At 47.1% G+C, this 23,701-nt stretch overlaps 1 protein-coding gene across 4 annotated transcripts in view; it reads right to left on the bottom strand.

Moving 5' to 3' along the window:
* Positions 1-23,701, bottom strand: part of vac14 (vac14 homolog (S. cerevisiae)) — a 442,569-nt gene that overhangs the window by 6,431 nt on the left and 412,437 nt on the right. The window contains exon 20 of one of the 4 annotated variants that reach the window (XR_011949565.1): positions 23,180-23,244. The exons of 2 other annotated variants lie outside the window; for them this stretch is intronic. Coding sequence is in view for 1 of the 2 variants with exons in the window: in XM_072518577.1 (XP_072374678.1) it covers positions 11,691-11,784 (94 nt within the window). In the remaining variant the exon portion in view is untranslated. Of the gene's footprint in view, positions 1-11,690; positions 11,785-23,179; positions 23,245-23,701 lie in introns of all 4 variants that reach the window. One more of the 4 variants, XM_072518577.1, reaches the window with a different exon arrangement.

Raw genomic sequence — 23,701 nt, 5'->3', positions numbered from 1 at the left:
TAGATGTTACTATTGAATCGGTTTTCACCGCCCTATCAGGCAGCACAATCTAGGTCATAGATTTATTGCATTTCCTCATGTCATCTCTGGTTCTTTCATGGTGAATCTCTCGCCTTTGGTTCACACCCCACCTGTTTCACTGCAATATGTCTCTCCTTATTTACTGAACCAAACCCTTCATGATTTTGACGACCTCTATAAATCTCCTTTTAACCGTCTCTGCGCTAAGCACCCCAGTCATTCAGTCTCTCCACATAACTGCAGTCCCTCATCGCTGGTTACATTCCAGTACATTTCTTTTGCAGCATCTTGAAGGGATTACCATTCTTCTTAAAGTGTGATATCTGGAAATGGGGACATTACTCCCAGTGCGAACAAGTGTTTCATAAAGGTTTAACATAGATTCCTTGCTTTTGTACACTCATTTGTCAGTGAATAGGGCCAAGGATCCCGTATACTTGTGTAAGTCTGTTACTATTTCCACCATTGTTTCCTATATCAGCAGAGTTGTTCGTCGCGACGGGGGGGGGGGGGGGGGGGGGGCTGGGGGGGAGGGGGCCTGAAAAAGGGGAAACATTTGTACAACTTGTATTGTCGTTTGTTGGGAAGCCTGGTTCTCGCATTGTTTATGTGTTATAACTTTTTATATACATTTGTAATAAAATACATTAAAGAAAATGTCAGAAAGAGCAGTGAAAATGAAATGAAAATGAATATCAGAGTACAAGTGCACCAATCACAAAGTTGTGCCACTGGGTACCAAGGCCATAAAAAAAGCAAAGCAAACACTTGGCTATATTTATAAAGAGATAGAATTTAAAAGTAGGGAAACTATGCTGAACCTGTATTGAACACTGGTTTGACCACACAGTCCAGTTCTGGTCACCGTATCAAAAAGAAAAGGATGTACTCGCGCTAAATAGTGAGGTTTTATGAGGATGATACCAGTGATGAGTGGGTGTACATATCAGAGAAAGATGGACAGGCTGGCTCTCTTTTCTAGCAAAAAAAACGAACCCTGATGGGTGACCGAGATATTTAAAATGATGCAAGCTTCTGATAGAGTGGATGAAGAGAGAATGTTTCCTCATGTGGGGAAGAACATAACTAGAGGCCGTCAATATAAATTCGAACCCGATAAATCCAATGCGGAATCCAGGAGAAACTTCTTTACCCAAAAAGAGTGGGAGAGTGTGGAACTTGCTACTACAAGGAATGGTTGAAGCCAATAGTACAGTTGCATTTAAGGAGAAGTGAGGTAAGCATTTGAGGGAGGAGGGGATAGAGGGTTGCATTGATAAAGTTAGAGCAGGAAAGATGGGAAAGGCTCGAGTGGAGCATAGACTTGTTGGGCTGAATGGGTCTTTTCTGTGCAATATAATCGTATCACCCTTGCGCTCCCTGTCTGAAAAACAATTCCTCACCACAACTCTGTAGTTTCTGTTCCTTAGCCAGTTGTGTGTACCTGCTGCCGCTGGCCCTTCAGTCCCAAGTGGCTTTAAATTTGCTGACAAGCCCACTATGTGGTCCAATGCCGTTTGACATTCTATATTCACATCAACTGCACTAGCCTCATCAACCCAATCATGTTTGTCAAACATGATTTCCTTTTAACAAATCCATGCCGACTTTCATTAACCCATGCTTTTCGAAATGCTTCTCATGTTTGACCCGAATCACAAAGGACGGCACGGTGGCACAGTGGTTAGCACTGCTGCCTCACAGCGCCAGGGACCCAGGTTGAATTCCATCCTCGGGTGACTGTTTGTTTGGAGTTTGCACGTTCTCCCCATATCTGCGTGGGTTTCCTCCGAGTGCTCTGGTTCCCTCCCACAGTCCAAAGACGTGCAGGTTAGATGGATTGGCCATGCTAAATTGTCCCTTAGTATCCAAAACGTTAGGTGGGGTTACTGGGATACAGGGATAATGTAGGGGAGTGGGCCAAGGTAGGGTGTTCAATCAGAAGGTCGGTTCAGACTCAAATGGGCCGAATGGCTTCCCTCTGCACTGTTGAAATTCTATGCTTGACTTGAATTGTCGCCTCTACAAATTTCCATACCTCTAATGTTAGGCTGGCAGGCCTGTTGTTTCCAGGAATCGCCTACTCTTTTTCCGAACAGTTGTGCAACATTTATAATTCTTCATTCCTCTGGTACCGCCTCCATATCCAGTCAGGATTGGAAGATTGTGGTCAGAAGCTCGACAATTTCCACTCTTGCATCCCATCCGAACCTCTTGAGAACTTCCAATATTGTTACTCACTTCTCCTTTTCTACTAAATTGGTAGCATCCACTTCTCTACTGAAGCATGACAAGAGGAAAGTTGATTTAATAGTTAGCATAAGCATTGTCCATGTGACTATTAGAACTCAGTTTGATTGAGGACCCTGGGACAGGAAATTTCCAAGCTTTTCTCCTCTTTTGACAGGTTTTTCTTTCTGCCTCTCCCAGGAGATCATATGAACAGCAAGAAATCGGCAGTTGCATGTCTTTAGGCACCACATGAACATAGGAAAAAGGAGTAGGCCATTCGGCCCATCAAACCTTTTCTACCATTCAATAGGATCCTGGCTGGTTTGACTGTAACCTCCACTCCACATTCCCACCTATCCCCGATAACCTTTCATCCAACTTGCTTATCAAGAATCTATCTAGCTCTGCCTTAAAATATCCAAAGACTCTGCTTCCACCACCTTCTGAGGAATAGGGTTTCAAAGTCTCATGAGCTGCAATGAACCCGTAACAGCCTTTTGTCACATTACCCAATGCTCTGGCCTTTTGGACAGTCTTTAAACATTACATCTTTGGTCTCTCAGACACATTGCTGTTTCAACATCAACTGGAGAGGACTCCAGGCATCCAGCTGAGCAAACAGTCAGCTACCATCTCTCAACTCAATGGACCCTGCTTGACGTTAAAAGTCTCTGATCAACACCTGCCAAGTGGTCTGAGGACAGAGAGCCCACTGCACTCTTGCACCATTCGGTTCACAGATTTTCATGCTGTCTTCCCCAACTGGAAACTCATCAGGACTGAACTCGGCCTTGAAGAAAACACTCTCTGGACTAGACTTCTCGGATGCTGGGACTCATGCAAACTAATGTCCATTCTGTGGTTGTGGCACTATTGCTATCCATTGTTGTAAAACTCCTTTTTAAAATCCCACCCTTACGCAGTGTGTGTGTCCAACACTCCTCTCACGGGTTTTGGATGTGAAATAAACTAACCTCCTGAGGCAAGCATAATGCGAGTTTGCTGCAAGTTATTAGTAAATTGGATCACACAAACTGAGAGTTTGAGAAAACACACCACAGGATATTTTAAAAATAGCTCAAAATACATTATTTTTAAAGACAGTTGGTGAAAAGATGGAAGTACAGTTTTCATGCCTCCCTCCTGTCCGTAACAACACATTAAAGGCAAAGCAAGAGAAAACATGTACCATCAGCAGATTACAACCAAAAAACTCCAGATATCAATGCGTGTTTGTATGTTTGTAGAAGTGTAGCCTGAGTAAGTATCTACCCTGCCAGATACAGTACTACGATAAACAGAAAAGGAAGATCCCAGGCTGTGCTGACTTAGTCAAACTGATCTGAATGGGTTGGTGGGTTGAAGGCAGCAGAGTTTGCTACAAACCCAGTCCAGTGTATTTGGGCTAAGAGACAACAAAAATGAATCTGCTGGGTTTCCCATTACTGCCTGCTGTCCACGACCCTACTTGCGACTGTGAGAAAAGTCAAGATTTGATGCAGCTTTGATGCCTCTCATGATAGAATAGCTGCTCAATATTTCCAAGTCTAAGTTCACAAATGAGGAGTGGCCAGAGATGACACATCACGGTCAGAGCCTTTGGGAAAGGAAGGGAAAGATAAGGTAATGAAGACAGCACTCAAAATAGATTTCTTTCAGAAAATAACATTTTAGGTTGCAGTAATTTGAGACATAAAGTGCGACAAGTTTAGAAGGGATAGATGACTTTGGACACATGGTTCTCAAAGCCCTCCATCATTGGTTTTTTAAACCCTGTGTTTGGGCTGTTGGCAGACAAACTGATTGTTAGAGATGGATGGCTGTGATTACTCAATAATTCCATTATTGTTGCTTCATTTGACCACCAAGGAGAAAGGGGGCAAAGTGAATTGACCTCAGGCTTTCCTCATCTCACAATTCCTATAAGAACACAGAGAAGTAGGCCATTCAGCCCCTCGAGCTTGCTCCGCCATTTAATAAGATCATGGCTGATCAGATGGTAACCACAAATCAGCAATCCACCGACACCCGATAACCCTCTGCTCATTGACACATCAGAAAGGCTCCACTCATGATCATTCATGCCACTGCTTCTTCATCTCACTTTAAAATGCTGACACTTCTGAAATAGAGGCTTGAAATAGGATAGCTGAGTATCCAGAGCGAGTGCAAGAAGTTCAGCTTAAGGCACTTAATGTTTTTGGTTTCAGAGGTGGAATGAAAATGCATTAAATAATCAATAGAATACTTACAGAAAATTCAAGGTAGCACGCTGGATAATTTAATTACTGTACCGGTGATATCCAAATGTCAAGACACAGGCAAGAGTTAAAAGTTTGAAGGTTTCTCAGCGACAATACATTGGTGCTTGTGCACTCCAGCAGGGCACTTCTTCATATTTGAAATAAATAGGCACATTCCCTCTCCCAGCACCTTAGCTATACCACAGGTCAGAGAGGATTGTGCTCTCGTCAACTGAGCGAGAGGAGTGTGCAGGGCAGAAATTGCTTCCATATTTCTCCCCTAGAATTGATGCAGTGTAAACTCCCCCATCGATGTGCCTCAAACCAAAATCTCAGAAAAACACTGACAATTTACCTTGCTTGAGCGATATTGTCTGATCATCAGTCATGAGCATCCTACTGGAGTTAGGAATTGGGTTCAGAGAACCCAGGTGATTGACGGTCAGAGCCAATGTCTGGGTCGGAATCAAACGCCAATCCCAGAGATGATACCAGTCTTGGCTGGCATCTGTTGCCTTCAGTATTCAAAATGCAAAAAACAAAAAACTTGTTCAGCTGGGGGGTCAAAGAGCAAAGCATCCTAGTCTTAAACAGACTCTCTGGTCATTCATTCCCTCCTCTGCTGTTTCTGGGGTAATGTTTGGAGTTAAAATAGCTGCCACCTTCAACAGTACAATGAGGCACTGTTCTTGAAAGTAAGTCATTGTCTGCGAGGGTTTTTAAAGAGGTGTGATAAGGAATATGGGTATCATGATCTCACCTACTGCTATCATAGATGGAGCGAGTGTGGTAAACCACTGTTGCACCTGTATTAGGTGATGCAAGGTAGGACCTGTACAACAGGTTCGCTGGTAGTCCCTGCCTGCTGGCTCCGCCCAGTAGGTGGAGTATAAATATGTGTGTCCTCCATTCAGCAGCCATTTCGCCAGCTGCTGTGGGAGGCCACACATCTTAGAGCAATAAAGCCTCAGTTGTATCCAACTCTAGTCTTTGTTCAATTGATCGTGCCTCAATTTATTGCTCTAAGATTTTCTACAAGAAGGACCTCCGAATCAAACCAGATCGCCTGCAGCTGGATCCGAAATCAAGCAACGCCAAAAAGGACTTTAATCACTGGCAGGTTTGCTTCGAGGCGTACATCAACTCAGCGACCACCCCTGTTCCGGAGGCTCAGAAGATACAGATCCTGTACTCAAGGTTGAACTCCAACGTGTTTCCGCTGATCCAGGACGCCCCGAACTACACCGACGCCATGGCGCTTCTCAAAGAAAACTACGCACAGAAAATGAACACACTCTTCGCCAGGCACGTACTCGCCACTTGCTCTCAACTCCCAGGTGAGTCCATAGAAAACTTCTGGCGGGCCCTAATCCCACTCGTCCGGGACTGTGACTGTCAGGCCGTTACGGCCACCGAACATTCCAACCTTCTTACGCGGGACGCGTTCGTAACGGGGATTGGGTCGGACCTCATATGCCAAAGACTGTTAGAAGGGGCCACGCTTGACCTAGCTGAATCAAAGAAGCTAGCGCTCTCCATGATGGTTGCCTCATGTAACATTCAGGCCTACCCCACCAGCCGCACGGCCCACCCCTCCTACCCCTCGTGGACCCCACAGACGGCCGCCCCAGCGGGGGCCTTACCCAGCCAGTATGCCTGCGCCAAACGCCAGCCCGCGCACCCCGGGAGTCCCCGATGTTACTTCTGCGGTCAGCAGAAGCACCCTCGCCAACGCTGCCCGTCCCGCGCTGTCCTTTGCAAGGCTTGCGGCAAAAAGGGGCACTTCGCCACGGTGTGCCAGACCCGCGTAGTCGCCGCTATTGTCCCCACCCCCCTAGCCTACACACAATGGGCGGCGCCATCTTCATCTCCCTGGACCACACGCGGCCAGTGGGCACCGCCATCTTCACCTCCCGGACCACGTGCGGCCAGTGGGCGCCGCCATCTTCACCTCCCGGACCACGTGCGGCCAGTGGGCGCCGCCATCTTCACCTCCCGGGGCCACGCGCGGCCAGTGGGCGCCGCCATCTTCTCCCCCTCAGTCCACGTGCGGCCCATGGACACCGCCATCTTGTCCAACCTCCGCAACATGCAGCCCATGGGCGCCGCCATTTTGTTCCCCGCAGGATCTTCAGGTGCCGCCATCTTGTCTCCCCCACGGGACATGGACACCGACAGCATTCCAGGACCTGGGCCCCCCCAGGCTCCCCATCATCCGACGTCAGGGATGACCGACCATGACTCGCCTCAGTGACGATCGACCAGTCTCGTCCGCACAACCTGGCCACTGCATCGACCAGTGTAAAAATCAACTGCCACGTAACCTCTGGCCTGCTGGACTCCGGGAGCACCGAAAGCTTCATACACCCGGATACGGTAAGGCGCTGCTCCCTCGCGGTACACCCCACCAACCAAAGAATTTCCCTGGCGTCCGGATCCCATTCCGTCGCGATCCGGGGATTCTGCACGGTCATACTAACGGTCCAGGGCGTAAAGTTCAGCGGCTTCCGCCTCTATGTCATCCTAACCTCTCCGCTGACCTACTACTCGGCCTGGACTTCCAGTGTAACCTCCAGAGCGTAACCCTCAAATTCGGTGAGCCCCTACATTCCCTCACTGTGTGCGGCTTCGCGACCCTAAAGGATTGCAAACCCGTCGCCACCGGGAGCAGACGGTACAGCACCCAGGACAGGACCTTCATCAGGTCAGAGGTCCAGCAGCTGCTTCGGGAGGGCATTATCAAGGCCAGCAACAGCCCCTGGAGAGCCCAAGTGGTAGTCGTTAAAACTGGGGAGAAACACAGAATGGTCGTGGACTACAGCCAGACCATCAATCGGTACACGCAGCTCGACGTGTACCCCCTCCCATGCATAACTGATATGGTCAATCAGATTGCACAGTACCGGGTCTTCTCAACTGTAGACCTCAAATCCGCCTACCACCAGCTCCCCATTCGTAAATCAGACCGTCCATACACTGCTTTTGAGGCGGACGGTCGTCTCTATCACTTCCTTAGGGTTCCCTTCGGCGTCACTAACGGGGTCTCGGTCTTCCAAAGGGAGATGGACCGAATGGTCGACCAGTACAGTTTGCGGGCCACCTTCCCGTACCAAGACAACGTCACCATCTATGGCCATGATCAGCAGGACCACGATGCCAACCGTGCCAAATTTCTCCACACCGCCACCCTCCTCAACCTCACCGACAAGAAGGAAAAGTGCGTGTTTAGCAGGACCTGCTTAGCCATACTCGGCTATGTGGTCCGGATCAGAGTTCTGGGGCCCGATTCCGACTGCATGCGCCCCCTCATGGAGCTTCCCCTCCCCCACTGCCCCAAGGCCCTCAAACGCTGCCTGGGGTTCTTCTCGTACTACGCCCAGTGGGTCCCAAACTATTCAGACAAGGCCCGCCCACTCATTCAGTCCACCCATTTTCCCCTGATGGCCGAGGCCGATGTATCAGAGCCGATATCGCCAAGGCTGGGATGCACGCAGTAGACGAGACACTGCTTTTTCAAGTAGAGAGCGACGCATCGGACGTCGCCCTAGCCGCCACCTTCAATCAGGCAGGCAGACCCGTGGCATTCTTTTCCCACACCCTTCATGCCTCCGAAATTCGGCACTCAGCCGTCGAAAAAGAAGCCCAAGCTATCGTTGAAGCTGTGCGGCATTGGAGGCATTATCTGGCCGGCAGGAGATTCACTCTCCTCACTGACCAACGGTCGGTAGCCTTCATGTTCAACAACACACAGCGGGGCAAGATCAAAAACGCTAAAATCTTGTGGTGGAGGATCGAGTTCTCCACCTATAAATACAAGATTTTGTATCGCCCTGGCAAACTTAACGAGCCCCAGACGCCCTATCCCGAGGTACATGTGCCAGCGCACAAGTAGACCGACTCCGGACTTTGTCACCCGGGAGTCACACGGTTGTACCATTTCATAAAGGCCTGCAACCTGCCCTACTCCGTCGAGGAAGTCAGGGCAATCACCAGGGACTGCCAGGTCTGTGCGGAGTGCAAGCCGCACTTCTACCGGCCGGACCGTGCGCGCCTGGTGAAGGCCTCCCGCCCCTTTGAACGCCTCAGTGTGGATTTCAAAGGGCCCTCACCTCCACCGACCGAAACACGTATATTCTCAGTGGTCGATGAGTACTCCAGGTTCCCCTTCGCCATCCCATGCCGCGACATGACGTCTGCCACTGTCATCAATGCCCTAAACACTATCTTCGCTCTGTTCGGTTTCCCCGCCTATATCCACAGTGACAGGGCATCCTCATTCATGAGCGATGAGCTGTATCAGTTCCTGCTCAGCAGGGGTATCGCCTCCAGCAGGACGACCAGCTATAACCCCCGGGGAAACGGGCAGGTAGAGAGGGAGAACGGGATGGTATGGAGGGCCGTCCAACTGGCCCTACGGTCCAGGAACCTCCCAGCCTCTCGCTGGCAGGAGGTCCTCCCTGATGCACTCCACTCCATTCGGTCACTGCTGTGCACCGCTACTAACACACCCCATGAACGTGTTTTTGCCTTCCCCAGGAAGTCCACATCCGGGGTGTCGCTCCCTATTTGGCTCGCAGCTCCAGGACCAGTCCTGCTCCGTAGGCATGTCCGCCTCCACAAGGCGGACCCCTTGGTGGAAAGGGTGCAATTGCTCCATCCCAACCCCCAGTATGCCTACGTGGCGTACCCCGACAGCCGCCAAGATACTGTCTCCCTCAGGGACCTGGCACCAGCAGGTTCCACACACACACACACACACACACACACCTCTCTGGCCCGGCGCCACCCTCCCCTCCCCCGGCGCTCCCAGCATTAACCCCACCAGGACCATCCGTCCTTCCCCTGCCCACGCCCGAGGATGAAGAGGATTTCGGCACGCTCCCGGAGTCACCAAACATCAGGCCAGCATCGACATTGCCACCACCGCTACGTCGCTCCCAGCGGAACATCAAGGCACCAGATCGGTTAAATCTCTAACTGGCACCGGACTTCAAAAGATGTTTTTTTCTGATCAAATACTGTAAATATAAATTCATTGCTGTATATAGTTCTCCACCACCCCCGACGGGCTCAATTTTAACAGGGGGTGAATGTGGTAAACCACTGCTGCACCTGTATTAGGTGAAGGTAGACCTGTACTACAGGTTCGCCGGTAGTCCCTGCCTGCTGGCTCCGCCCAGTAGGCGGAGTATAAATATGCGTGTCCTCCATTCAGCAGCCATTTCGCCAGCTGCTGTGGGAGGCCACACATCTTAGAGCAATAAAGCCTCAGTTGTATCCAACTCTAGTCTTTGTTCAATTGATCGTGCCTCAGCGAGGTTGCCTAGCAGCTGGTATCAAGTGAAGGGACAACCAAAAGCGAGCAGCGTGGCAATTCAGAAAGAGCCAATGCAAAATGGCTGCAATAATCTAGTTATTCGGAAGAGATGAAAGAAAAAGGAAGGTGGTGGCTCTACAGAAACAATAAAGTTTTACAGCACAAAAAGGCCTTTTGGCCCATCATGTCTGTGCTGGTCATCAAGCACTGATTTATTCCAATCCCATTTTCCAGCACTTGGTTCATAGTCTTGCATTTCAAATACTCATCTAAATCTTAAGTGTTCCGCGGGTTCCCACTTCTACCACTCTTTCAGACAGTGAGTTCCAGATTCCCACCACCTTCTGAGTGAAAAGGTTTCTCCTCCAGTCCCTCACCTTTAATTTATGGTTATTGACCCCTCTACCAAGGGGAAATGTTCCTTCCTATCTACCCTATCAATGTCCCTCATAATTTTATGCACCTCAATCAGATCTCCTTTCTGCCTTCTCTGCTCTAAGAAAAACAACACCAGCCTCTCCTCATAGCTGAAATGCTCCAGCCCAGGCAAAACCCTGGTGAATCTCCTCTGCACCCTCTCCAATGCAATCACATCCTTCCTACAGTGTGGTGACCAGAACTACACTCAGTACTCTAGCTGTGGCCTAATCAGCATTTCATACAGCTCCAAGATAACCCTCCTGCTCTTAGATTCAATTTCTCTGCTAATAAAGGCAGGTATTCCGTATGCCACCTTATCTACCTGACCTGCTGCCTTCGGGGATCTTGGACACTGTGGAGAATGGGTTTCCCTCCTATCCCTGACTGTCTGTCTGTGTTGGCTGCATTTCTATTGGTGCTGAAGCAGTTAACTGGAAGCTAAAACTGTCCCCACTTTACAAGTGCAGCTTTGAAGTAAAATGCAATGTGTGGCGGACAGTAGAGAACAAACACAAGCATTTCCAAATAATTGCTGCAGCGTCTCAAACATTAGCATAAAGCCGCAGTCACTAAACACACAACACCAGTAAGATGGGGGGATTCAATCATTTCCAGCATTCACAGACTCAGTGGGAACGGTCGGATGCTCCAGCAGTTTTTGGTGAGCCACACTTCCTGTTTGTTTCCTTCTTTGTTTACACTCTCTCGGTCGAAACACACATTATCAGTCATGTGAGGAGACGGCTTAGAGATCAGTGCCCTGCCCACTCCAATCATTGGCAGTGACACAGTCAAGGACATCAGCAGGAGTTCTGCTACGGTTAGCATTTTCTCTACAACAGCTTTATCGGAAAACTCTGCAGGTAGACTGTTCCCACTGAATTATCACCCAGTAATCCCCCAGAGTACTGAACAAACATACACTGGCAGGGTTAATGACAGGCCAAAGCCACAAATGTTAATCAGTGCCTCTCTGAACACTGCCACCTTGGGCAACATCAGAGGCACTTGTGATGCACCACAGGGTGCATTGACAGCCCCCGCACCCCCACCTTTACCTCTGCCCTTGAACGGACCTCCTACTCATTTGCCAACAGTCCAGCCTGGTTCAGGAGGGATTCTCTTGTATTTCCCTGCTGCAGCAAAGGAACGTTATTTGGAGACAAATCGACCCAGCTTCCATCAAGAGAAAGAACGGATTTAAAATGAAACCATTTCATACAGCTTGGAGGCCTGCAGATTTATTTCCCTTTATCTTTCTGTGGGGAAGTGCCTTCGCAACGGCCCAATAGGAGTTCACAGTGTGGGCCAATCACAGGCAGTGCCTGTTCCTTCATGACAAGTGCAGCAGGTCTTTGGGATGGAACTGTAGGGCCTGATAAATATTGAACACTAGACTCTCTTTATGCTGCAGACATGGAGATATTTAATATGCTTCAAAACAAACAATGGATTACCTTAAACACTGCCATGGGGTTCCTCCCGACACTTCCATGGGGTGCACAGGCTTCAAACCAAGCAAGATCCATTGAATCCATATCCATGGAAACCCTAGTCACAAGGAAGACGTTTAGCCCATCGAGTCTGCACCAACCCTCTGAAAGAGCACCCTACTATTGCCCACACTCCGTCCTATCCCTGTAGCCTCACCAACCTGCACATCTTTGGACTGTGGGAGGAAACTGGAGCACCCGGAGGAAACTCACACAGACATGGGGAGAACGTGCAGGCTCCACAGAGTCATCCAAGGCCGGATTTGAACCTGGGTTGCTGGTTCTGTGAGGCAGCAATGCTAACCAATGTGCAACCGTGCTGTCCTGTATCCTATTTTCCCTTTCTTTATTAGTTCATCCTTCAGTGGATTTTTAAATCCCCCAATGTTCAGGCTCATTCACTTTTTGGAAAGCCTCTTCCTTTAATTCAATACTAACTTTAAATTCTCATCAGTCATGGTTGGCCAACCTTTCCTGTAAGGTGTTCATTCCTTAAGGGGTTGTATAACCATTGCAAACCATTTAGGACAGCACGGCCGCACAAGTAGATAGCACTGTGGCTTCACAGGGCCAGGGTCCCAGGTTCGATTCCCTGCTGGGTCACTGTCTGCGTGGAGTCTGCACGTTCTCCCCGTGACTGCGTGGGTTTCCTCCAGGTGCTCCGGTTTCCTCCCACAGTCCAAAACTGTGCAGGTTAGGTGGATTAGCCATGATAAATTGCCCTTAGTGACCAAAAAGGTTAGGAGGGATTATTGGGTTACGGGGATAGGGTGGAAGTGAGGGCTTAAGTGGGTGGTGCAGACTGGATGGGCCAAATGGCCTCCTTCTGCACTGTATGTTTTAAAAAAAAACTACAGATTATTTATTTGCCAATTATCTATCAAAATATCTTTCAAAACACGATTTGAAGACAATTCATGCCCATCCCCTCAGACAGAGTATGGCTGCTACAAGAAAAGGTTGCAAGGAGGTTTTTGTGAAACACCTATAGAGTCTCTGAATGAGCTAAAGAATGAGTTGACAGGCGTGGGAGAGGAAAAAGATGAGGACATAACTGAAAGGTTGAGACATGCTTGAAAGGATTCAGAAGACAATGTTGAGTAATGTTCTGCTTTCTCACAGTATTCCAGCCACCACTCCATCACACTTTGGTTATTTGGTTCAGTGCACAATGGTTATTTTGTTTTTGTCAATGCCAGTTGTTTTGATGCTGAATGGACCATTGCAGTTGCGAGGAGGGCCTTGAGGAACGAGTGCCGTTATATCATACAGAGCAATGGAAAACATGATCATGGTTAGAATTAACGATTATAAGTGGGTGCTAGACAATGCACTAAAACCGCCACTGCTCCTAGCTCACTGAGAATATAAAATATTAAATGGTATAGGCAGATGGGGACAACGCAGATTAATGGGCCAAGAACATCAAGTCAAATTAGTGACAAATAAATGTAGGGGAAATTATTGCACTAAACGTTTTGCGTTTGGAGTCATGTCATCTGGAACCGTGGGTACAAGGCAGGTAGATATAGTGGGAGTGTTAGAGTATAAAAGTGGACAATAACTGCTGAATGTGTACAATGCATTCAATATAGAAAAATGTCACAAGGTGCCCAAGAAGAGTGACATCAATAAAAACATTTCTGACATTGAGGCACAGAAGGCGATATTTTAAAACAGCCCAAAAGCTTGACCAAAGAGATCGGTTACAAGGAGAGAGACAGGGAGAATGCCAGACTGGAGGGCCAAGGCAGTTGAAAATACACCATCAATGTCAAAATAGTTAAAAATCAGGGATGTACGAGAGCCAGAACTGAAGCCATGCAGATATTTCCCAGCCTTGTAGGGATAGAGGAAGTTAGAGAAAGAGGAGGAGGGGCGAGGGGTGAAAACAAGGGACTGAGTTTTCTTCCTCGTCCTGGACTTGGGATGCTGCTGCAGAAATAGCAAAATTAAACCTTTAATACTTTCAAACTGCAATGTGGAATGGGGAGGGACGCAGATTAAAGTACCAGATCGGCCTCTGTAAACAGTGACTAAAGATAGCTTTGAACATCAGCCAGGGCCAAGCCCAGCATCCTGAAGTATAAGAACATAACTTGCTTTTCTACAACATCGTTTGCAACTGATACAGGCGATTAAGTAGTTTAGACATGTAGTCACTGTTGAATAGGGGGTCGTAGCAGCCATTTTGTGCACAGGAAGGGCCAACAAACAAATGTAGTCATCAGTTAATCTGAGTTTAAGTGATGTCTATTACAGGATAAATATTGACCAGGACATTGGGGACATCCCCTCTTGCTCTTCTTCGAATATTGCCACAGAATCTTTTACATCCATCCACGAAGGCAGGACCTCGATTTAAAGTCACATCATAAAGACCACCTCAGACACTGCAGCGCTTGCTCAGTGCTGCACCGAAGCACCAGCCTAGATTTTGAACCCTGTGGCTCAAAGGAGAAAGTAATACCAGCAGAGGTGTATGGGAATGGCTTCTGAAAGGGCAGAGGTAATCTCTGATTCAGTTTGTTGACAGGCCGAATCCCCGTAAACGTCAAGCTCCACGCAGTCCACCAGCTGCCACGCAAGCAGCTCCTGCTGAGGAGGAACAGCCTGTTCTGTGGGTTGTTAACCTGCGACCCACTCACTGAAGTCAATAACCTCCAGTGGATCCAGAACATGAATCGATGTCCGTGTTAAAAGTGAACTCCGGCATTGCTACCATTAATCAGCAGCCTCATTGCTCCCCAGGGCTTAAACAATGACTTTACGCAAACATCATCATTGAATTTATCCTGGACTTCATCTGGGTTGGTCATGTTAGGGGCGCACACATCGCTGAGAATTGCTTGCCTGCTGCAGTGCAGGGGGAGTTTAAGTATTATGAAATGAAAATCGGACTCCTTCACTCACTTCCCCACATTGCAATTCTTTAACACAATTTGAATCTTCATGTGGCTGTAGTGGGTGAAATGAAGTGGACTTTAACAAAAATAAAAGGCTGGTTGGAACTATACAACAGTGGGGTTGTGTGGAGAGAGAAAGGATTCGGGCATAACCAGATTGCTCTGACAGAGGATGAAAACACCAGCCCGTCTCCTCCCCACAGATCCTCACTGCCCTGCTGTGCATGTCCAATGTTTTCCATTTTATGCCCTGGTACATATATCGGCTGACAGGTAAAAGAAACAAACTCAGCAAAACAACAAAAGGGGCAGAGCGTGAACTTTGAAAGAAAAACAGAAGGTGCAGTATTGATAAAGCCAGCTGGCATGTGAAATGCAGCAAAAAGTTTAGTGATTCAACGAGCTGAATTCCCCAGTCTATGTACAGCTTTAAATAATTTGAAATAAGCCATTTTATCGTCTCTCTCCCGTTCAAATTCTCCCCCGAGGCCTAACTCTTCTGATATGGTGCTATGGGCGCTCTAACAGAGGCCACACAGGTCAAGTGGCTGGCCTGCGATTGTCAATAGGATATTTGACTATGTAAAGCATTGCAGCTGCCCTTGATGTGATATTTACTCAGCTGTATTGGCTAATATATACTGGCAGGCCATCTCTACCTCCCTCAAGGGCAGGGACACTGTAGCTAACTGGAGTTTCCCACTGTTGCCCTGGCCGAGGTGAGCTTTGTTCAGTTAAGACCAGGAATTGTAAGTGGCAGGTAATGAAGGGGACTACCAACCTGTGAGTGGGGAAAATAAAAACAAACACTCTTTTACACGCAAGACCATCTCCAAATCAATGTGCCAGGCCACAGTGTGAGGGGAGGGCGCGTTGTGGCACGTGTTTGGAATTCCCTCCATCAACTCTCCTTAAAGTGTTTGGGTTCTGAAGTGGGTAGATGAGATTTAGAGAATAGAATTTGGGATTTTAAGGACAGTGACAGGGAGGAGGCGGGGTTGGGTGCGAACTTCGTGGTAGAATTTGATTTACACCACACTGAGTAACAGGTGACCTAACAAGGCGAAAACACTCAGGAGAATGAATATTTACTATTGCATTGAAGGTAAAAGTCGCCATAGTTCCAGATGACCATAGGCTGCTTTCCCCTTTGAGGGAGAGCTGACTGGTGGTGATTTTACCTGAGGATCACCACATTTCAGGCGAGGGGAAAGGTTGAGAAAGCGGGGCCTTCATGAATACCCTCTAACAATTGCATTATTACTACGCTGGCTGGTGCTCCTGTTACCGTGTCAACTGCCCAACCCACATTACTACAACTATATGCTGCCACAACAGTTACACACTGAAGGGTGAGGGGTGGCACTACCCTTTGTCACAGGTACAGTGTTCTATTGCTGAACTATGACACCTGGCTCTCAGGCAATTTCAGCCTTGCTGTAAACGAACATCTTGGTCGCCTACACTGAAGGCTGGGGTTAGGGTCGTCAACCGTCTTGCCATTGTCTGAGAGACTCCAGGAATTGATGCATCTCCTGGACACTTGTGTGATGGTTGGTGGATGCTGGTCATGTGATCAGAGACACCAAACTATACTCTGCTGGTCCGCGCTGATTTGTGCGGTCACTATCCCTATCTAGCGGCAAAGACACCGTCACCGTAATAATAATAATAAAATGGCAAGACGCAGCTGCTCTGCTGCAGAGTTGTTGGCCCAGTGAACCCCTTGCTTTCACTACTTTGTTTTCACTGAATTAAAACAAAATGCTGGAAACACTACCCAGTACGCTTGACAGCGTCAGTGGAGAGAGGAATGGGGATAATGTTTTGAGTTGAATACAAGTCTTCTTTACACTGCTATTTGCTGCTGACTTAATCTAAATTGTAGTTGCCTTTTGTGATCAGCAACATTTTGAGAGAATATTTTAATGCTATGTTAGATAGCTATTTGCGAGTTACAACCCAACTCAGTGAAATGAGCAAGAAATTTTTGGACCTATTCCCTAACGAGACTGCTAACTTTTAAAAATAAATTTGAATTCACAGTGACCCACTTTAAAGGAATCCCATGGCAAGATTTCAAGTTAAAACTTTGACTATAAAATAAAATCAACATTGACTAAACATTATCTAGTAGGCAAATAAACTAAAGAAAAGATAATCCTTTAGTTTCTCATCATGCCCAATTAGTTTATGTTTTGCCACACTCCACAAAATTACAGCCTTTGCAGGAACTAGACCACAGTTACTTGCAGCTCCCAATGAGCTCGCTTCTTCCTGTTTCGCTGCTTCCCTCTCCATAGTTGCCCTGAATTTGATCCCAAACATTTATCAAGCCAAGGAAGTTCTTGCCAACCTTTCAGCATCTCGCAGTCCCCTTCATTGAATGGAGTGAAGCCCTCTCAACTCCAGTGGCTCTCAAAGCGTGGCCCATAGGTTGGTCTACAAGGCAAGTCACTAATGTGCAATACCACGGCACAGGAGTAACAGCCAAATCCCTCATTCCCACCACTCATCTGACATTATACAGCCAGACCACCTCCTGCGTGCATGGTCTTCAAGCACAATGTAGGTCTATGAGCACGGTTTAAGTAATTGTAGATATTGTTTAATTACTATAGAAGAATCAGTTTCTCAGAAGAATATTGTGATTATTTTAAAACATATTTGATGTTTCACATAAACGTGACCTCCCGTAGCATTAAAGCTTATAATATGAAAATGCTTGTTTCTGGCACAAATTAATAATTTACTTACGATATTTAATTTAAAAATGCACATAAAATTTATTAAGTCTGTAGCGAAAAAGTAGCAAAATACTTATATTTCCTGTTAACTCTGAAGAGTTTTTGTTGGCAGAGGTGAGAAAGCAGATGGGGTAGCACCGGTAAGTGGTCTGTGGGATCATTTGCCCTGCCCGAGTGGTCCATGGACAAAAAAAGGATTTGCAAAGCACCATTCAGTTCTGTCTATTGCACCCGTGTCGCTGATTGAGTTATTAATTGATAGTGAATCTGGGACTTCTTCCCAGTGTCGACACCTAACAGCATTCAGGCTGAAGTTGCCCTAGCTCAATGATTCATTTAGTCAGCACAAAGTCCTCCACTTCAGCAGTTTGGTCTGGATTTGAACACTGATCATGGGTTGCAAGGTCAGTCACTCCACACCCCTGAAACTGACCCTTTTCATTAATTAAACAGTGGCAAAGCATTGGTAGTTTTCTCTCTATCTTCCTTTTTTTTGCAGGCTATTTATCTTTAAGGAATGAGGAGGATAATGATGCATTACCATCAACTCCCACCCTTAATAAACAAGCCCTCCCACCTCCTAATTTTCCCTCACCCAGCAACTTGATATTGCCCAGCTTCTAAAGTTATATTTTTATTCTGCTCCTCTCACCCTCAGCTGTGAGCTTCTCTGCTGGGAGCAGCAGCTCCCTGAGAAAGTTGACATTCAGGTGGGAACATGCTGCTAGTCAGAGAGACCATCAATGCAATAGCAAATATTCATTTTCCTGAGTGTTTTCGCCTTGTTAGGTCACCTGTTACTCAGTGTGGTGTAAATCAAATTCTACCACGACGATTGCACCCAACCCCGCCTCTTCCCTGGCCCTGTCCTTAAAATCCCAAATTCTATTCTCTGAATCTCATCTACCCACTTCAGAACCCAAGCACTTTAAGGAGAGTTGATGGATGGAATTCCAAGCACGCGCCACAACGCACCCACTTCTCACACTGTGGCCTGGCACACTGAAACCCAACACACACACACACACACACACACACACACACACACACACAGTGGGACGGCGCAGCAGGGAGGGGCGAGGAGGAACCTAGTGAGAATTCCAGAGAGGAGGAATCTTTTGAAAACCTAGCTTTGGGGACAGAGCTGAGGGTCCTGCACCAAAAGTATTTCACAGTAATAGTCCCCTCAACAGAGAGTCTGACTTTAGCACGCAGTTACTAAGCTCCTCAAACATATGCCGTTTGTCATGATATTCATATTAACATACCATGGTGCAAACACACACACACACACACACTGATGGACAGGTCGATGGACCAATCAACACACACGCAACATCACAACCAATCACCAGTGAGAGCACACGCACTATAAAACGGAGAATACCACAGTTCCCGCTCATTCTACCAGGAGATAGCTCAGAGCACAGAGCTCACAGCGCGCCACTCAGACATACACCATGTGCTGAGTGCCTCAATAAGATAGTGCAAGGGCTGGGTCCACAGGTTAACTGGTAAAGTACGAACCACAGCCAGAAGTATACAGTAGATGTTATCAAGAATAATAAAACAGAGTTGTACCATCTACAACCGTGTTGGTTCGTTTGTATAGTGGAACACCCAACACGACACTGGTGAACACAGTCATCGCTGTACAGAATCAGACAAGATTCCCATTGCCAAGTGCTGAATGAGACATTAGGATTGTGCTTTGTTGTGATACCTGTCATGGGTGAATGGCTTGCTGAAAAGCACAGTCTTGGTTCATACATGAAGAATGATCTTTAATAAAATATTGGAGCGCTGCCATCAGCCAAAGTTCCATACCGAGCAACAGTCCACACTTCCAGGAGATGAGAGGAGGGGACGGGAGCTAAACGGTTAATTGTGGAGTTATCATAAGAGTTATGCAACCAGGGGTTAACATTTGACAAGTTAATGTGTAGGACCTACAATGTATAATTGTGATGTGCAGAAATGCAGTAGTTCTCTATTGCAACAAACTGTTTATACAGAATAAACAACTATCCATGTAAAGCTCAAACCCTGGCAGGCCTCACACAGATAAGCAGAGTGAACTGTTGTACAGTGCTCCCAATGTTGCACAATGAAACATAATTCACCCAAGGTCCGAGGCTCTTACTTTCCTCTCACATTAGCCTCATTGAAACAGGGAATGGGTTCTGTTGGCACTGCACCCTTGTCTGTGTAATCCACTGCTCTGTGTCACATGAGCTCCAGCTCTAACAAGCTGCAATGTTTAGACTGTCTAAGACACACATCCTCTCTTCAGTGCCGATGTTTAGAGCAATAATGAAATCATATAGCATGTATATAGTTCCTTTCACAACTCCAGAACTTCCCAAAGTGATTTACGGCCAAAGAAGTCCTTTTGGAATGCAGTAACTCTTGTTACAGTGAGGTTTCACAAACAAGAATGGGACGGGGACCAATCTAATTTAATGATACTGACCGAGGGGTAAATATGGGCCTGGATACTGGGGACAACTCTATGCTTCTCCCAATAATACCATGGTTTCTTCCACATCCACTTGACAGGTCAGATAGTGCCTCGGTTTAACATCCTATTAAACGACTGCACAGCCGTGTGTGTGAAGCCAGATCCCAGTGGCAGCATTCGCTGTTGTTGATGTTTTTGACGACAGCTTGATCAATAGGAATAGAACGTTTTGGGGACAGATGAAGAGGTAATCGAATATGCCGAGGGGATACCAGGCTGATTTGCTCACAGGCCCGTGAGCAATGGAAATTGTTATCGTTAGATTGATATCCTAGAATATCCTCAAGGTTATAAAAAAGCTTCCGTCGGGAGGTTAGATGGGTAGATCCAAGGTGGTGTTGGGATTGATTGTTCCTCATGTGATGCAGGGATCCCTGCCACTTAGAACATAGAACAGAGAAAAATACAGCACAGAACAGGCCCTTTGGCCCACGATGTTGTGCCGAACCTTTGTCCTAGATTAATCATAGATCATAAAATTTACAGTGGAGGAGGCCATTCGGCCCATTGAGTCTGCACCGGCTCTTGGAGAGCACCCTACCCAAGGTCAACACCTCCACCCTATCCCCATAACCCAGTAATCCCACCCAACACTATGGGCAATTTTGGACACCAAGGGCAATTTATCATGGCCAATCCACCTAACCTGCACATCTTTGGACTGTGGGAGGAAACCGGAGCACCCAGAGGAAACCCACGCACACACGGGGAGGATGTGCAGACTCCGCACAGACAGTGACCCAAGCCGGAATCGAACCTGGGACCCTGGAGCTGTGAAGCAATTGTGCTATCCACAATGCTACCGTGCTGCCCTTAAGAACAAATTAATCTAAACTATATCATTCCACCGTAATCCATGTACCTATCCAATAGCTGCTTGAAGGTCCCTAATGTTTCCGACTCAACTACTTCCACAGGCAGTGCATTCCATGCCCCCACTACTCTCTGGGCAAAGAACCTACCTCGGACATCCCCCCTATATCTTCCACCATTCACCTTAAATTTATGTCCCCTTGTAATGGTTTGTTCCACCCGGTGAAAAAGTCTCTGACTGTCTACTCTATCTATTCCCCCGATCATCTTATAAATCTCTATCAAGTCGCCCCTCATCCTTCTCCATTCTAATGAGAAAAGGCCTAGCACCCTCAACCTTTCCTCGTAAGACCTACTCTCCATTCCAGGCAACATCCTGATAAATCTCCTTTTCACCTTTTCCAAAGCTTCCACATCCTTCCTAAAATGAGGCGACCAGAACTGTACACAGTACTCCAAATGTGGCTTTACCAAAGTTTTGTACAGCTGCATCATCACCGCACGGCTCTTAAATTCAATCCCTCTGTTAATGAACGCTAGCACACCACAGGCCTTCTTCACAGCTTTATCCACTTGAGTGGCAACTTTCAAAGATCTATGAACATGGACCCCAAGATCTCTCTGCTCCTCCACAGAACTCTACCGTTAACCCTGGATTCCGCATTCATATTTGTCCTTCCGAAATGGACAACCTCACACTTTTCAGGGTTAAACTCCATCTGCCACTTCTCAGCCCAGCTCTGCATCCTATGTCCCTTTGCAGCCGACAACCGCCCTCCTCACTATCCACAACTCCACTAATCTTCGTTTGTCTGCAAATTTACTGACCCACCCTTCAACTCCCTCATCCAAGTCATTAATGAAAATCACAAACAGCAGAGGACTCAGAACTGATCCCTGCGGTACACCACTGGTAACTGGGATCCAGGCTGAATATTTGCCATCCACCACCACTCTCTGACTTCTTTCGGTTAGCCAGTTCGTTATCCAACTGGCCAAATTTCCCACTATCCCATGCCTCCTTACTCTCTGCATAAGCCTACCATGGGGAACCTTATCAAATGCCATACTAAAATCCATGTACACTACATCCACTGCTTTACCTTCATCCACATGCTTGGTCACCTCCTCAAAGAATTCAATAAGACTTGTAAGGCAAGACCTACCCCTCACAAATCCGTGCTGACTATCCCTAATCAAGCAGTGTCTTTCCAGATGCTCAGAAATCCTATCCTTCAGTACCCTTTCCATTACTTTGCCTACCACCGAAGTAAGACTAACTGGCCTGTAATTCCCAGGGTTATCCCTCGTCCCTTTTTTGAACAGGTGCACGACATTCGCCACTCTCCAATCCCCTGGTACCACCCCTGTTGACAGTGAGGACGAAAAGATCATTGCCAACGGCTTTGCAATTTCATCTCTTGCTTCCCATAGAATCCTTGGATATATCCCGTCAGGCCCGGGGGGACTTGTCTATCCTCAAGTTTTTCAAAATGCCCAACACATCTTCCTTCCTAACAAGTATTTCCTCGAGCTTACCAATCTGTTTCACACTGTCCTCTCCAACAATATGGCCCCTCTCATTTGTAGATACAGAAGAAAGGTACTCGTTCAAGACCTCTCCTATCTCTTCAGACTCAATACACAATCTCCCGCTACTGTCCTTGATCGGTTCCAGTTCTTTGCTCCATATTCCTGTGATGCACAGGTTCCTCCTCACACCTACACTGTGCTTTCCACTGGTGAAGGTGTTAGATTCTAGCTGGTTAGAAATTGTTAGGTATACTTGTTGCAGATGGTTTTTGCCTGGCACTTGCGTGGCTTGAGTACCACTTACCAGCCCAGGCCTGAGTGTTTTCCAGATCTCGCATGTATGGACACGGACTGCACTTGAATGCCTCTATTGAAGCTGCCTCCACCATTATCGTCGGGAAGCACATTCCAGATCCTAGCCACTCGCTGCATGAAACCGTTTTTCCGCATGTCGTCATTGCTTCTATGGCCAGATGCCTTAAATCTGTGTTGCGTTGTTGTTCCTTCCACCAATGGGAACGGTTTTCCCTATCCACTCTGTCCAGACCCCTCAGAAATACTTCCATCAAATCTCCTCTCAATCTTCTCAACCAAGTGAAATCAGTTGAGCAATTTTATCACAAAAAAAATGTAATTGTCGACAAGTAATTACATTAGGGAATGTAATGGAGTTAGCTGTAATCGAGCTCTTCCAAACATAGACAAGAAACAGGAGGAGAAGACTATCCGGTCCCCTCGATGCTGTGTCAATACAATCATGGCTGATCTTCTGCATCACCTTTCCCCGCTCCCTTTTCCCTCAATTTCCCGTTTTTTAGCATTGAAAATGGAGTTCCACAATCCTCGGGATGGAACGTTCCAAAGATTAATCAACTCTCGAGTGGAAATTTCTCTTCATCTCAGTCTTAAATGATCAATCCTTTTTATCATTACCTGAACTGGTTCGTGTTTCTAGGAACCTGTTCACTTTCAGACAGGACTCTTCATCCAGTCTTTACCTGAAAAGATCAAACAGACAGGGTTTGTCAGCAAGACCACTGAGTCGAGCACTGCTCCCTGCAGCTTTAACATTCTCACTGCCTACATCAACACTGTGGACTGCTCATTGTTTTCTGCATCAATGAGTGTAGGCGTGCCAGCCTTGGCTCAGTGGATAGCATTCTCACCTCGAGTCAAAGGATGTGGGCTCCCCACTCTAGCAAATGGAACACAAAATCCAGGCTAACACTCCAGTGCAGTACTGCATTGTGAAGCAGGACATTCACTGACACATGTATTCAATGTGTTTCAATTAGAGAAAATACAATATGGAAACTCGTCATTTGGCTCAGTCTGTGTTGGTGTTTACTCTCCACACAGGCACCAGTCAAATCCCCTGTACTTCCGCCTTGAACTCAAATCTCTTGATTCTCCACCTGCCCACCATATTCCTAAACCCTGACAAGCTCTATGTGC

The sequence above is a fragment of the Scyliorhinus torazame genome, chromosome 10, assembly GCF_047496885.1.
Source record: "Scyliorhinus torazame isolate Kashiwa2021f chromosome 10, sScyTor2.1, whole genome shotgun sequence".
Classification (NCBI taxonomy): domain Eukaryota; kingdom Metazoa; phylum Chordata; class Chondrichthyes; order Carcharhiniformes; family Scyliorhinidae; genus Scyliorhinus; species Scyliorhinus torazame.
The sequence above is the reverse complement of the archived record's forward strand: the minus strand, read 5'-3'. Positions and strand labels throughout refer to the sequence as shown.